The sequence below is a fragment of the Pristis pectinata genome, chromosome 18 (genome assembly GCF_009764475.1).
Source record: "Pristis pectinata isolate sPriPec2 chromosome 18, sPriPec2.1.pri, whole genome shotgun sequence".
Taxonomy (NCBI): Eukaryota; Metazoa; Chordata; class Chondrichthyes; order Rhinopristiformes; family Pristidae; genus Pristis; species Pristis pectinata.
Window position 1 is genome coordinate 26,472,150 of NC_067422.1, and position 15,151 is coordinate 26,487,300.

At 39.9% G+C, this 15,151-nt stretch overlaps 1 protein-coding gene across 1 annotated transcript in view; it reads right to left on the bottom strand.

The window, feature by feature from the left end:
* Nucleotides 1-1,420: 1,420 nt before the first annotated feature.
* Nucleotides 1,421-15,151, bottom strand: part of LOC127580123 (protoheme IX farnesyltransferase, mitochondrial) — a 117,779-nt gene continuing 104,048 nt past the window's right edge. Inside the window, exons 6-7 of the mRNA XM_052033336.1 lie at nt 9,326-9,558; nt 1,421-2,844 (exon numbers count right to left, since the gene is read on the bottom strand). Coding sequence (XP_051889296.1) covers nt 2,420-2,844; nt 9,326-9,558 — 658 coding nt within the window. The 3' untranslated portion in view covers nt 1,421-2,419. The remainder of the gene's footprint in view (nt 2,845-9,325; nt 9,559-15,151) is intronic.

Here is a 15,151-nt window from a genome sequence, read left to right on the forward strand (position 1 = left end):
AATGTTGCTTAATAGTATTGATTAGCACTGGTGCAATGGGTTAAATTGCCTCCATTATACTATAATTTCTAATTCAGAATGCAATTATAGAGGAATCTGTAAAGTTAATATTCAAATTAATTTCTTCAGGATTTTCTTTTACTTACCCAATAAAATCATCTTCCTAAGTTGAAGGACAACGAGAGTAAGAGACCCAGCGGTACAACTGAGATACTAGTCACTGTGGTATATTTGGTAAGCAAATATATTTATCCAGCTGCAGAGTGAAATATTTCTGTTTTTCCTGGAACAAATCAAGAACACTTAATTTAAGGAGTCTCTTTTAAATTTCTCTCCAAATCCTTTCAGAGTAACATGCTCTATCCTCAAGAACAGAGTATTTCCTGACACAATATGAGATTCACTCCTAATATACACAAATATAAAACATTTATTTTGCTTTTAATCACAAAGTCACAAATACAGTCTATTATCTGGCCAGAAGCAGTGTGAACATGTTTACCATTTTGCTTGAAAAATACTCGACAATACCCAGCATTCTAACAATTTGGATTGCATATTCACATTGGAGCTTAACTGTTACCACAAAACTTAATACAATACAATTCCCTTACCCTACTTTGCAAAAGAAAATCCAAAATGTGACTCATTTCACTTTGTTCTGTTTTACTCATTTATTACAGACATTCATAAGATTTTATTTGCTTAAGGTTCTGATTCCAATCTTTTAAACAATCAAAATGATAGTGACTGGAGGATTACTTTACATCTTGACCACATTTTTCATTTCTAAAGCAGCCTCTGGTACATAAATTTGAAAACACTTTGCATTTTATGACTGCATTGCTGTTGCTAGAAATATGGTTACTCTATTTACAAATTGTCACCCTAAACTACAGAAGTGATCTCTGAGCTTTATTGAGGTGAAAGGATGGTAGTTACAAGTCTATCCCATGTGGTATGAATTTGAGACAATGAATTTGAAGTATCGCAGTTTACCAAAATTTTGATATCAAGATATTAACACTATATATAAACCTTGTGGCATTATAGAGCGTGGTTTAAATGTTACTCATTTTACATAGTTTCATAATGTAACTCCCAATATGAGATCTGAAGGATTTTTAACCATCAACTTCAATGGACACATTCGACAATGGACGCATCAATTGCTGAATGATCTTTGTTAAGTCGAACTTAGTGCAAGAACAATGCAATTCAGGCACAAAACCTTGAAATAGTTCTAAATCATTAATTAAAAATAAATTCAATGTTACAAAATAAACTGTCCGACTACTTCTAAACATGTGCCACCATTAACTACATATTTAGAGTTGGAAGAGAAATGTAGAGTGTGTTTAGAAGTCCCCAAGTATCCACAGCAGATGCTTTCAAAGTGCAATTAAATGAATTGTCACAATAACAGAGAATTTCTTTTATTTTCCTCTGAAGAACACAATTGAATAACATATTTTATCATTAATTTCACGATCACACAGTGGTTGTGCAAATTGCTGTCCAGTGATCCTTCCTGAAATTCTGGCTGGCATTTAGAACTTTCCCTGGTGTTCAAAAGCACATGGTGGTAGTTTAACTTGTTACTGCCCTGTGCACATATTGAGAGTTTAAGGGATCTGTGCCATAGCGGGCATATTATACCAATGGACAGAACATAACATGATCAACACAAGAGGGAAATGCAGGACAAGCTTGACAGTTGAACTTTGAAGAAATTGTATAAACTTTGCTTATATTCCTTTGAATACAGTAAATTGAGGTGTTATCTGATCAAGGGATTTAAACAGTTAAAAAAGGTTTGATGGGGTAGATATAGTCAAACTATCTCATTGAATGGGCAAATGAAGAACAAAAGAACTAGGCTATTGAGGGAGGAAGTTGTGAAACATTTATTCCCCCCTCAAAGGGTAGTAGACATCTGGAATCCTCTTTCCCAAAAGGCTGTGAATATTGGGATAATTGGAGCTTTTAAGACCAAGATCAATAGACTTCTGCTCGTTAGGGGAGTTGAACGTCATAGGAATGGGCAGTGTAGTGGAGTTCAGGTCGAGAACAAACCATGATCTTACTGAATGATGGAGCACACATGAAGGGCCTTATATAGCCTATTCATGCTCTTATTTTATGGTCTCAGGAATATGGACATGGTAGTTTAAACAGAGCTGAGATGGAATTCCACCAAATTACAACTAAATGGTAAAGTGAGGCATGCTTGAATGGTGAAAAGCCTGATCCTATTCCTATGAAAATGAAGAAACTTGCTTGCATTTAACATTACAAGGTAACATATAGCAGTAATAAACTGTGAAACTTCCAGGAACAGAAATTAGACTATCCCACTTTATGGGACTATAGCAAAAACAGTAGCTACCTTCTGAAGATTTCTTAATAAAAATGAACATTAAACTTGCATTTCTGGTTTAACTTTGTGATGGACATTACTCTCACTTCCAACTACCGATTTCTTGCAGGTCAGCATGAGGAGTAATAACATTGGAAGATGCCAGAGGCTACAGAAGAAAAGTTTGCGAGCACTGCTGCGGCTGGAGTCCCTGTAAAACCGATAGCCGAGGTAGCTGATATACAAATTGATTGGGAGTGAAATGAGGGGGAAATTCCATGTAGTAACACCAAATACAGAACAGAGTGTTGATAGTCCAATGAGACCAAGGCAGTGGCGGAATGCCACCCGTTTACAGAGTGCCGGGTGTGTGACGGACATCATGCGGTAGCCACCTCGTGAGTAATCTTCCCTAAGGTTCCAGCTTAAAGCATTGAAATGTGGAAACTGCCAGGAGTACAGAATGCCACCCAATAACAAGGCACCTAAACAAAGAGAAAGGGAGATGTCTAAGATTTGAAACATGAAGTAAATCCATTTTTCTTTCCCCAAATTATTGAATTCCTAGAAAAATATCTTATACATTTCAAGATTTCAAGAGCTGATGTGAAACATTTTCCCATCAGTTCTTGGAGGTTCAAGACCTTCTAAATATGACAAAATCAGTTTTGGTTATTCTTTTGCACATTATAATCCCCAGTTACACATTGTTTTGCCACTAACAATGCATAACATCTACTTAAAATCAAGCAAAACAAAAGCTGAATTAAATGGAGCACTTAAAATAACTCTCAAGTGAATATAGAGTAAATGCTTAAACCTTTTGATTTACAACATTAAACATCGACTGTCCATTTTCCTCCACAGATGCTGCCTGACTTGCTGAATTCCTCCGATATCTTGTTTATTGCTAGGAACAACCGTACTAATTTATTGATACAACATTTTTGTCTACCTGACTCTCAAAGTTATATATCCTAGCCAAATGTATCATGCAGAAGGGCTACTGTAATATCTCCATGGATGCTGCCTGAGCTGCTGAGTTCCTCCAGCATCTTGTTGTTTTTTCATCTAGATCACAACATCTGCAGTCCTTTGTTTCTCTACTTGTACCCCTAGGTCTCTCTGGTCTACAACACTCTCCAGGACCTTGTCATTTACTGTGCAAGTCCTGCCCTGGTTTAATTTCCCAAAATGCATCTTATTACACTTGTCTGAGATAAATTCCCTCTATCATTCCTTTGCCCACTTTCCCAGTTGACCTAGATCCTATTGCATCCTCCTTCACTGTCCACCACACCACCAATTTTGGAATCATTCGCAAACTCTCAAATCATATTATTTACATTCTCATCCAAATCACTAATATATAAGTTTTCCCCCTATATATTGGTCTTCCCCTTTTCCTATCTTCAGTCCTGAAGAAGGGTCCTGACCCAAAACGTTGACCGCCTGCTTTTCTCTACAGATGCTGCCTGACCTGCTGAATTCCTCCAGTATCTTGTGGTTTTTTTCACCATAGGGGTACAAGCTCCCCTATAGTGATAGTTCCCCGAAAGTGGCAACACAGGTAGACAAAGTGGTGAAGAAGGTATATGGCACACTTGCCTTCATTGGACGGGGCACTGAGTACAAGAGTTGGAATGTCACATTACAACTGTGTAGGATGTTGGTGAGAGTGCTCCTGGAATATTCTGGTCACTAGCCTATAAGAAGGATGTAATTAAGCTAGAGAGGATGCTGAAAAGATTCATAAGAATATTGCTAGGACTGGAGGGCTTGAGTTATGAGGAGAGACTAGACAGGCTGGGACTGTTTCTCCTGGAGCAAAGGAGGCTGAGGGGTGACCTTACAGGAGGTTTATAAAATCATGAGGGGCCTAGATAAGGTGGATGGTCACAGTCTTTTGCCCAGGGTAGGGGAGTTGAAAACTAGATAGTATGGGTTTAAGGTTAGATTTTTTAAAAATCTGAAAAAAATCTAAAGAAAGATTTAAAGGGGACCTGAGGGGCAAGATTTTCCACACACAGGGTGTTAGGTATATGGAACAAGCTTCCAGAGGAAGTGGTAGAAGTGGGTGCAATTACAACATTTAAAAGACATTTGGACAGGTTCATGGATAGGAAAGGTTTAGAGGGATATGTGCCAAGTACAGGCAATTGAGACTAGCTCTGGAAGACATCTTGATCAGCATGGACGAGTTGTCCCTGTTTCCAGAGACCAATTTCACATTAGATCAATGTCATGTCAGATTTAATCTACTTAAGATGTCACAATTACTAATAAATGACTCAGAATGTGATTAAAAATGCGTACTGTTTCAATTTGTTTCTGAAATTCATTTTGCAAAAGCAAGATATTAACTATATTATTGATGCAAAAAAGAGAAAAGAGCCAAGGGCATTGTAAAGCACAGTTATATCAGTTACACACAGTGCACAAATTTGTACTCATGTCTACTTGGAGCAAGCTAAACATTGATTTGGGCCTTACAAAGTAATCCTGAAGTTAAGACATGGAATTGTTTTTATTTTAGTGAGGGGGAGAAAATCAAATGCAAATTTATTTTTGATTGAAAAGATCTTTGGGCAAGCACTGGGAGAAGACATAATTAACCTGTAGGCTAGGGACTTGTGAGCAATGTGGAATAGAAACTCCAGTTAAGACTGCCTTTACAAGCTCTGTCCTCACTCTGCCGTGACCAAGAACAGGTTTGGGAGGTGTCAAATTGACTGGCAACTGCCATATGTGGTCTTTTTCAAGTTTACAGAATCCTTTGACTCTATTAACCCAGAGGGACTGTCGAGAATCCTTTTCAAGTTTGGCTGATCCCAGAAGTTCATCTACATTCTATGTTTGCTACTTGTAAGCTGTGAGCCTGACCAAAAGACGCTCTGTAGACCCAAACCCATGCAGATTGTGACACTGTTCTAACTTTCCTTTCGATTTTCCTTGCCTCACTATTGCATCCGATCTCCAAAAGGCTTCCCATTGGAGTGAAGCTAATGTCCACTTCCACTCCAACCTCAGTCACTGAGCTGTAGTACATAGACATCACAAGTGTTTGTGCACACTTGGAGATGGAGCGCCATCATTGCTAATTAGCTCACTTAAGTGTATGAGAGAGTGGGCCTTAAACAAAACATGTAAAACAAAGATCCTTTATCAAACTGCCCCTGTGCACAACATTGCCCTTCCCCTGATAATAAAGGATAGGACTCCAAAAAACATGGATCACTCTCTATTTCTCAGGAGACACCTCTCATCAGAAGCAGACGATGATAAAATGCACCATTGCCTCTAGTGGGCAAGCACAGCCTTTGGCTGTCAGAGGAAAAGCATGTTCAAAGATCAGGACCTCAAACCCAGCACAACAGCTTATGGTCTACCAGGCAGCAGTGATCCCCGTCTTCCAGTACAAGAGGCAGCTCTGGAGAGGTACCTCAACCTTATTCACCCTCTGCATTTGAAGGATTTAGTGGGGACAAGTAAATCCCATGTCAACATCCCCAGCAGTGGGGCTCAGATCACATTCAATCAGATACATTGGTGGACCATACTGTTTGCATACGTGACCTAAGATTCCCCAAAAAAGGCATTCATCTCTGAACTTGGACCTGGCAAGAGATACCAGGTCAAAATGCTTCATGGATGTTCTCAAATCTTCCTTGCTAATGCGTAATATCTTCACCAAATCATGGGAAGTACTGGCCTTCAACTTCTCAAAATTATTGCCTATTCAGAAGACAGTGTGAAACTCGTTCCTTTGTCAGTACATGTGGAAGAAGAGCAAAAGTAGTGGAAGGCTTGTACTGCCTCCCTTACTAATCGCCCATCTGCCACGTCAAGCATCTCTGCCTCACTTGTGGCAGCATCTAAGGATTCCACACTGGCCTCATTAGCCACCACAGAACCCACAGTACTAGAATGGAAGCAAGTCATCTTTGACTCCAAGGGAGTACACAGAAAGAGAAGAGGGGTGGGGTGGTACAAATAAAGCGCAAAGCAGATCACCTGGCAAGGTTATTAAGCAAGAATGAACAGAAAATTTAATGATAAGTTTTTAAAAATATATATTTTACTTTGGTTTGTGTTACTTAAGAATACGAATGGGAGGTCCTCATAAGGCAGAAACATTGTCACAAACATTGGACATTCACAAAATAAGGGTACACATTTAAGAGATATAAACTGTTGGTTTGCACAATTTCAAAAATACTTTTATGCCAAACATATCCTCAGCATCAATAGTTTAATCATGTTTTGCAGACAATGTAAAGACATATAATAAAATAAATCTAATTTTTTTTAGCAAAATATAGGACTCCTCCTAACATACTGAAATGATCCAACTTTATAAAACCTTAGTCAAACCTCAGCTGTGTACAGTTCTGGTCACCAAGGTATCAGAAGGATATGATGGTGCTACAGAGGGTACAGAGGAGATTCACCAGGATGTTGCCTGGGATACAGCAGTTCAGTTATGAGGAGAGAATGGAGAAGCTGAGTCTTTTTTTCCCCTGGAGTGGAAGAGGGGACATGACTGAGGTATAACATTATGAGGGGTACAGACGGGACAGACTGTGGGAAACTTTTCCTCATATGAAAGGTAGATAAAACTAGAGGACATAGGTTTAGAGCAAGGGGGAAGAGATTTAGAGGTGACATGAGGGGGACGTTCTTCACCCAAAGAGTGGTAAGTACTTGGAATGCACTGCCTGAGAGAGTGGTTGAAGCTGAATTACTGACAGCATTTAATAAGGGTCTAGATGAACACTTGAATTAGTGGGTGATGTGGTTCATACGGAAGGGTGACCACTGGTTGGAGTGGACGAGTGGGCTGAATGGCCTGTTTCCATGCTGTACAATTCTATGATTCTATTAATAACAGTTGAAACAACTGACGGCAGAAAATACAATGAGCAATTACAGAGAACTCTGAACTGAGGAAGAATTTGTTATCATCATTGTGATGATAATTTTCCCCACAGGAAGATAAAAATGATAGTCTGTAATTACTCTTTGACTATCTTTTTTACGGTTCACAGCATGGAAGTGACAGAATGCACAAGAATCATTAGCCCTGTTTATATTAACAGATGGAATGAGTATCTGATCAATGAGGTTGACCAATCTTGAAACTGCCCTGTTTATATTCGTGTCTCAAAGCAGGGAAGCTCTGATGACAGATTACGAGTTACATATGCTAGGTTCGCTTGGAAGTATGTGAGAGACACAATATGTCAGCATTCAGCGAGCTTCACTCTTCCCAGGTAGCTCTAAGGCCATTATAGTGTGGCCACAAGTGGTAGCAGTTTATTTAACACTTATTCTGATGTCAAAATATGACAAAACGCAGGGAAGGAAAATGCTAATGGTTCCACAAATGCAATTATATGCTCTGTGCATAGTGTTGAATTGGGGTGGAATGAGCTGAAATTTAACCTTGATGTTAAACAATTTACATCTGCTGAAATAATTTTGATTTTACTTCATCACATTAATTGCATTCGATTACAAGTACCCATTCAAACATATTTTCTGAATGTTATCTTGGAGTCCATGTCCTTATATTGCATTTACTGTAATGTGTTGGTGGTTTGAATGGAATCACAATTTATTTACACTTGCTGCTGGGGAATCTTGCCTTGCTAAGATCTAGAGATACAAAAATAGACAATTCCACTCAAATCTGCCTTTGCCTTTTAAATAGCATTCTGGCAGAGATCACAATATGTGTAAGAAATTAATTTGTTTAAAACTCCGTTTTGAACTCACCTTCCAACAAATACTGAAGCTTGAATATGCCTGCCAGTAACTAACGGTATGACTGGGCAGAAGCTCCTTCATCAATCCACTTTAGGCAAAGCAATGTTGAAGTGGAAACTTTCAACGACTGAAAACTGCAGCAGCTTTGTGTATCATTACTATCTGGGATAAAACATTGGTCACTGGAATACTGGTGATCTGAGGCCACCAAGGATGCATCGTGTCAAGGGCTCTTCTACTGTGCCACCACCCACTATGAGAAAATCTCTTTATCTGATGAACAATTAATGATAAGAGCCATCATGTGTCCACTGGGACAGGGTTAGATCAGCTCTGGGTGGTTTGTGCATTTGTTATAAGCCTTTAAATTGTGCTTCTCTGGATTCAGTTTAGCAATAACGTAACATTTAACAACAGGCATGTCAAGTGTATTCTATGATTTGAATTTGCGCCAGGGAAATATTCATTCATCTGAATGGCTGCAGACATTGTTTATCTCCAATTAAACCTTTGTGCCGGAAAGAGTTAGGTTTAGAAATAATCATGGGATGAACATACACTGAACTATCACTTTGATCCTCACAGGAACAGAGGCCCAATGACATCCGGCATAAACAACCAAATGCAAACTAATTGGTTTAAATTATAAAACTGTCGGCTGTTTAACATACAGTAAACAACTGAACAGTACAGCAATGCTAATGTGAACAGTGATGGTGGTTCTGTTTCATGAGAGGCAGCTACTTTGGAAATATGGTTAAATCAGTTTGAACTAAGTGTTTAACAGAATATAGTTTATATTACTGAAATAAACATACATCCGCAAGAAGAAAGCCAGTCAGCTATTTGTTATTCACCTATCCAGAGTGATCCTACAAGAAGTTCCTCCGCCATATCATCTAATTTGATTCAATTCATCTTTCAATCAACTTGCAGGTGAAGAAAAACTTCCTGATACAAGATCTAGTTATTTAATACTAAATTATGCAACATTGTTAAGGTAGTTCTACCTGCTGTGAACTAATGAACAGTCATGTTAGGTTACGGGAGATTTTTTTTCCTCCAAACTGCTCATCTTAAGATCATGATTGATATTTACAATTGATATAGAAGATGAGTTTTTACAAAAATCAAACTTACTATATGGTCAATTATTCTTCCCTGAGAACTTTTGGAAGACAGGCTGTGAGAACCTACCTGCACTGATGCTGCCAGTTGCTGCCGTCCAGCCCATGACCGGAGGAATAGCACCCACCACAGAGCCTACCCAAGTATTCAGAATACTCAACCGTTTCATTGGCGTGTAGCAGCATGTGTAGAGGAAAATGTTAAAGGCACCCAATGCTCCAGTTAATGGGTTAACTCCAAGTGCCAATACTGCGATACCAGGCAGACTGCAGGCGAATGCGAAGGACACTGCGTGGAGAGGACTAGGGGTTTAAAAGAAAACACATGGATCAGCAAGCTGGATATGCAATACTCAGATATTCAGAAAAAAAAGACATTGCTATGCTACAACTTAATTGTTTAAGATTTCGGTGACGCACGACTGCTGGCAATACAGAATAAACCAGAAAAGTTGCCACGTTTCTTTATCTCCCTACCCATCCCTCTGCCATCCCATGCCACAAGACATTTGTGTCAGTTGCTGGTGTCTGGTCTGTGATTATGAATCTGCTACACTATTTAAATTCAAGCTATTTTTTAGGCAAGTATTAACTTCCTTGTTCAAGGGTGGGTATGACGGTAATGCAATGAATTAACAAATAAGTATTTCTTCTTCTGCAAACCGACTGCATTAAAACCAATTAATTGTAAGGAACTGTACAAGTTTTCCTTTCAATCTTCTGAAATTAAGTACAGCACTTATTTATCAGCTCAAATCTGCAAGAACTTCTGGAAAATAATGGGAGGATGTTTCACTAAGGCTATTAATGACCTGTCTAGACATGACAAACATTGCTCTTTGTGAGGCTGACTGAATACTCAACAATGATTAAATGAACTGTAGATTCCTCACAAATGGTGATAATCATTACACATCATGCTTGTTTGTTTATCCAACATTCAGTAATTTTCAGCAGGATATACTCAAATCATACTTACAACTCCAAGACAATAAACAGTTATATTGTCTTGTAGAAATATAATTTTAAATTCCACTGTTTATTTTTATTGAACTAAAACAAGCAACTGCAAGGAATCTGTGGCATCTTTCCTGATGTCTTGAGGTTTACTAAGCTGAGCCAAATAGACAAGATTAGTTCCGAAGTCAGCTGATTTCAGCTGCCCGATTTCAATCTTCTTCAATTCTCAAACCTGAACTACATGAGGTTCTGCTTCATTTGCAGTTTGTGCAAAACCAATAGGTGCCAGGGATTCATTCTGGTTTTGAATCTGCAGCCCAAAGAGACCCTGATCTGCTTTGTAGCAATACTAAAATTTATGACTTGATATACTTTTATTACTTTTCTGGATGATGGATCTTATAACACATGAAGTAATACCTAAAAAAATGTAAAAGTTGGAGTTATAGTATATACTCCAGTTCTGAGGAGTAGGTGATGCCTGTGTGTAATTTTTTTTAATGTTGGGTGGCTGTTGCATCCTGGCTACCAGCCAATCTTGAAAGTGTGAGGTCTTGGTCCAATGACAAGGAGGTCCAAGTAGACAGGAGGCCAGGTTCTGCTGCACATTGGTCTGTCTCCTAAGTATGGGGTAATGAACAAAATAAAATGGGATTTATGATCTAGCTTTTCGATATAAACTAGGCTGATTTGTACCTATCTTGTAACTACCCATTACATAATGAAGAAATTCATCTTTCACACAAAGGAAGGAAAACCCAATATTACCTCAACAGATAAAAAATATGACATATTATCTAGAAATGATCAGTTTCAAACTCAAAGTACCCTTCGGGGATTCTAAGCTTACATTCACATACTGTCCAAACTCAGCAGTACAAATCAGCACTATTCATTGCAAAACAGATTATATTGTTAATTGTTAAAAAACTTTCAGTTGTTCAATCTTACAATGAAGCTAGATGAAATGGAGTGTGGGATTATTTCAACAAAGAAACAAGGGAATGTAGACCTCTTTGAGGTAAAAATTGATGATGGTATTTTTTTACATAGGGTTCTTGGGGGCGGATGTTGTTGCTTCACAACTAGATAGCACAAACAGGTTCTGGTGCACAGCTAGGCGTCACGACCTATCCATTATCCTGAATCTAATCAGGAATACTCCGGAGTTTCACCAACCTGTCAAATGAGGATTGCAAGCAACTTAAAGCAAATGAAGAAAGGGTACAGAATGGTGCAATGATAGAGATGATGATTTAGGGCGGCCACTTATGCTTTATTATGGCTGGGGATGTGGCGGGGGGGGGGGGGGGGGGGTGGTGGTTATTAACTTTTAAGCCAGGAAATTGGAATTAAGTTACATTTCAACTCACTTAAAAAGTGATTTCTAGACCTGTAAGCTCTTTACAGCATGGCTTACTGCATTGCAGTCATTTTAAAGTCTGCTTTTTCAAAAGCTTTTGTACTTTAGTGTGAGGTTTGGATTCTAGATTATGTAATATTAAAACACTGTGAAAGATCTGCCTATAGCAAAATAAAACAATAACATTCAAACAGTTGTTTTTAGTGATGCTCTGAAAGAACGCCAGTGGGATGGAATAATAAATAGAAATTCAATCTCGGGTAAAATTTGCTAAGTACTCCCAAGAGGCTGCATGATCAGAGTTGGAGAACAGGGAACTTATTTACTCTTTTGTCTGGGGTCTGATGTGCAACACTGATGGATGGGGAATGGAAATGAAAGTTTAGAAGTTAAGCATTTTGAAAAGCTCACTGAATTTTAAATCACGTCTTTTATTTGTTAGACCTGAAGTCAAGGCAAATGCGAGGCTCAAGGTTAACTCTTGGAAAATAATTGTTCTGCCAAATCATTGAGGGAATTCTATTTTTGTATGTAACCTGAAAAATCAATTTCATACATTTATAGGACAGTTCAAAAAAATGGCCTTCTGAGTTTCAATTCTCAATCAACATTTATTGACAAATTCCAATGGTCTACCAAACTCCTATAAAATGCACATATTCCACCAAAGGGAATATGAACTGCTGTTACTGGAATAATTTGTTGAGTCCTGCTTGTGTAATTGACTCTCAAAGTAATGTGAAATTATATTTTTTAGCTAGTTCTCAAATGTCTATTTTTAAATGCCCTTCATTCCATCTGGGGTGATGGTCACTGAGAATGCCACCCATACATGGTGAGCACCAACAATATAGATTATGATATTAATGTACAAAAGTGGTTAACATTTTCTAAAAACAACAGCTGAGAGAAAAAGCGTAACAAAGCCAAGGACCAGAATGGTTAACTGAATGTTTCACTCCTCACAAATTCTATACCAAAGAACCTTCAGGACTCAGCAGTGCCATTTCCAAAGTGGAAACCAGATTGAACCATAGAACAATACAGCACAATACAGGCCCTTCGGCCCACCATGTTGTGCCGACCTTCAAACCACACCTAAGACTATCTAACCCCTTCCTCCCACATATCCCTCTACCTTAAATTCCTCCATATGCTTATCTAACAATCTGTTGAACTTGATCAACGTATCAGACTCCACCACCACCACCCCAGGCAGCGCAGTCCATGCACCAACCACTCTCTGGGTGAAAAACCTCCCTCTGATATCTCCTTTGAACTTCCCACCCATTACCTTAAAGCCATGCCCTCTTGTATTGAGCATTGGTGCCCTGGGAAAGAGGCGCTGCCTGTCCACTCTATCTATTCCTCTTAATATTTTGTATACCTTTATCATGTCTGTCTGTAAGGAGTTTGTACGTTCTCCCGTGTCTGTGTAGGTTTCCTCCAGGTGCTCCGGTTTCCTCCCACACTCGAAAGACGTACGGGTAGGTTAATTTGGGTTTAAAATGGGCAACTCGTTGGGCTGGAAGGGCCTGTTACCAGGCTGTAAATAAAAAAAAAGTCTCCCCTCATCCTCCTTCTCTCCAATGAGTAAAGCCCTAGCTCCTTTTGTCTCTCCTCATAATCCATACTCTCTAATCCAGGCAGCATCCTGGTAAATCTCCTCTGCACCCTCTCCAACGCCTCCACATCCTTCCTATAATGAGGCAACCAGAACTGGACACAGTACTCTAAGTGTGGTCTAACCAGAGTTTTGTAGAGCTGCATCATTACTTCGCGGCTCTTAAACTTGAACCCACGACTTATGAAAGCTAACATCCCATAAGCTTTCTTAACTACCCTATCCACCTGTGAGGTGACTTTCAGTGATCTGTGGATATGAACCCCAGATCCCTCTGCTCCTCCACACTGCCCAGAATCCTGCCATTTACCTTGTACTCCACCTTGGAGTTTGTCCTTCCAAAGTGTACCACCTCACACTTCTCCAGATTGAACTCCATCTACCACTCGTCAGCCCAGCTCTGCATCTTATCAATATCCCTCTATAAGCTTCGACAGCCCTCCACATTATCCACACCACCACTGATCTTTGTGTCATCTGCAAACTTGCTAACCCACTCTTCCACCCCCTCATCTAAGTCATTAATAAATATCACAAAAAATGGAGGTCCCAGAACTGATCCCTATGGGACACCACTAGTCACAGCCCTCCAATCCGAATGCACTCCCTCCACCACAGCCCTCTGCTTTCTACAGGCAAGCCAATTCTGAATCCACCCGGCCAAGCCTCCCTGGATCCCTTGGCCTCTGACCTTCTGAAGAAGCCTACCATGCGGAACCTTGTCAAACGCCTTACTAAAATCCATGTAGACCACATCTACTACACTACCCTCATCAATCTTCCTGGTCACCTCCTCAAAGAACCCCATCAGGCTTGTGAGGCATGATCTTCCCTTCACAAAGCCATGCTGGCTGTCCCTAATCAGTCCATGATTCTCTAAATGCTCATAGATCATATCCCCTAGAATCCTTTCTAACAGCTTACCCACCACAGACATAGGGCTCACTGGTCTGTAATTCCCTGGATTATCCCTACTACCTTTTTTGAATAAGGGGACAACATTTGCCACCCTCCAATCCTCCGGTACCATCCCCGTGGACAACGAGGCCTCAAAGATCCTAGCCAACGGTTCAGCAATCTCCTCCCTCGCCTCACGAAGCAGCCTGGGGAATATTCCGTCAGGCCCCGGGGATTTATCTGTCCTATATTTTCTAACAGCTCCAACACATCCTCTCTCTTGATATCTACATTCTCTAGAACATTACCCTTATCAACACTGTCCTCAGCGTCATCAAGGCCCCTCTCCTTGGTGAATACTGAAGAGAAGTATTCATTGAGAACCTCATCCACTTCCACAGCTTCCAGGTACATCTTCCCACCTTTGTCTTTAAATCATACCTAATTTTACTCTAGCCATCCTTCTGCTCTTCACGTATGAGAAAAAAGCCTTGGGATTCTACTTAACCCTACGCACCAAAGCCTTTTCATGTCCCCTTCTCGCTCTCCTCAGCCCTTTCTTAAGTTCCTTCCTTGCTACTCTATATTCCTCATGAGCCCTATCTGATCCTTGCTGCTTACATCTTATGTATGCTGCCTTCTTCTTCCTAACTAGTTGTTCCACCTCTCGTCACCCATGGTTCCTTCACCCTGCCATTCCCTCTCTGCCTCACTGGGACAAGTTTATCCCTAACATCCTGCAAGAGATCCCTGAACACCGACCACATCTCCATAGTACATTTCCCTTCAAAAATGTCATCCCAATTTACACTCTCAAGTTCTTGCCTTATAGCCTCATTATTTGCCTTTCCCCAATTAAATATCTTCCGGTCCTCTTTGCACTTATCCCTGTCCATGACAATTCTAAAGGTTATTGAGCAGTGGCTGCTGTCCCCCAAATGCTCACCCACCGAGAGATCTGTCACCTGACCCGGTTCATTACCTAAAATTAGATCTAATATGGCATCCCCTCTCGTCAGCCTGTCAACATATTGTGACAGGAATCCATCCTG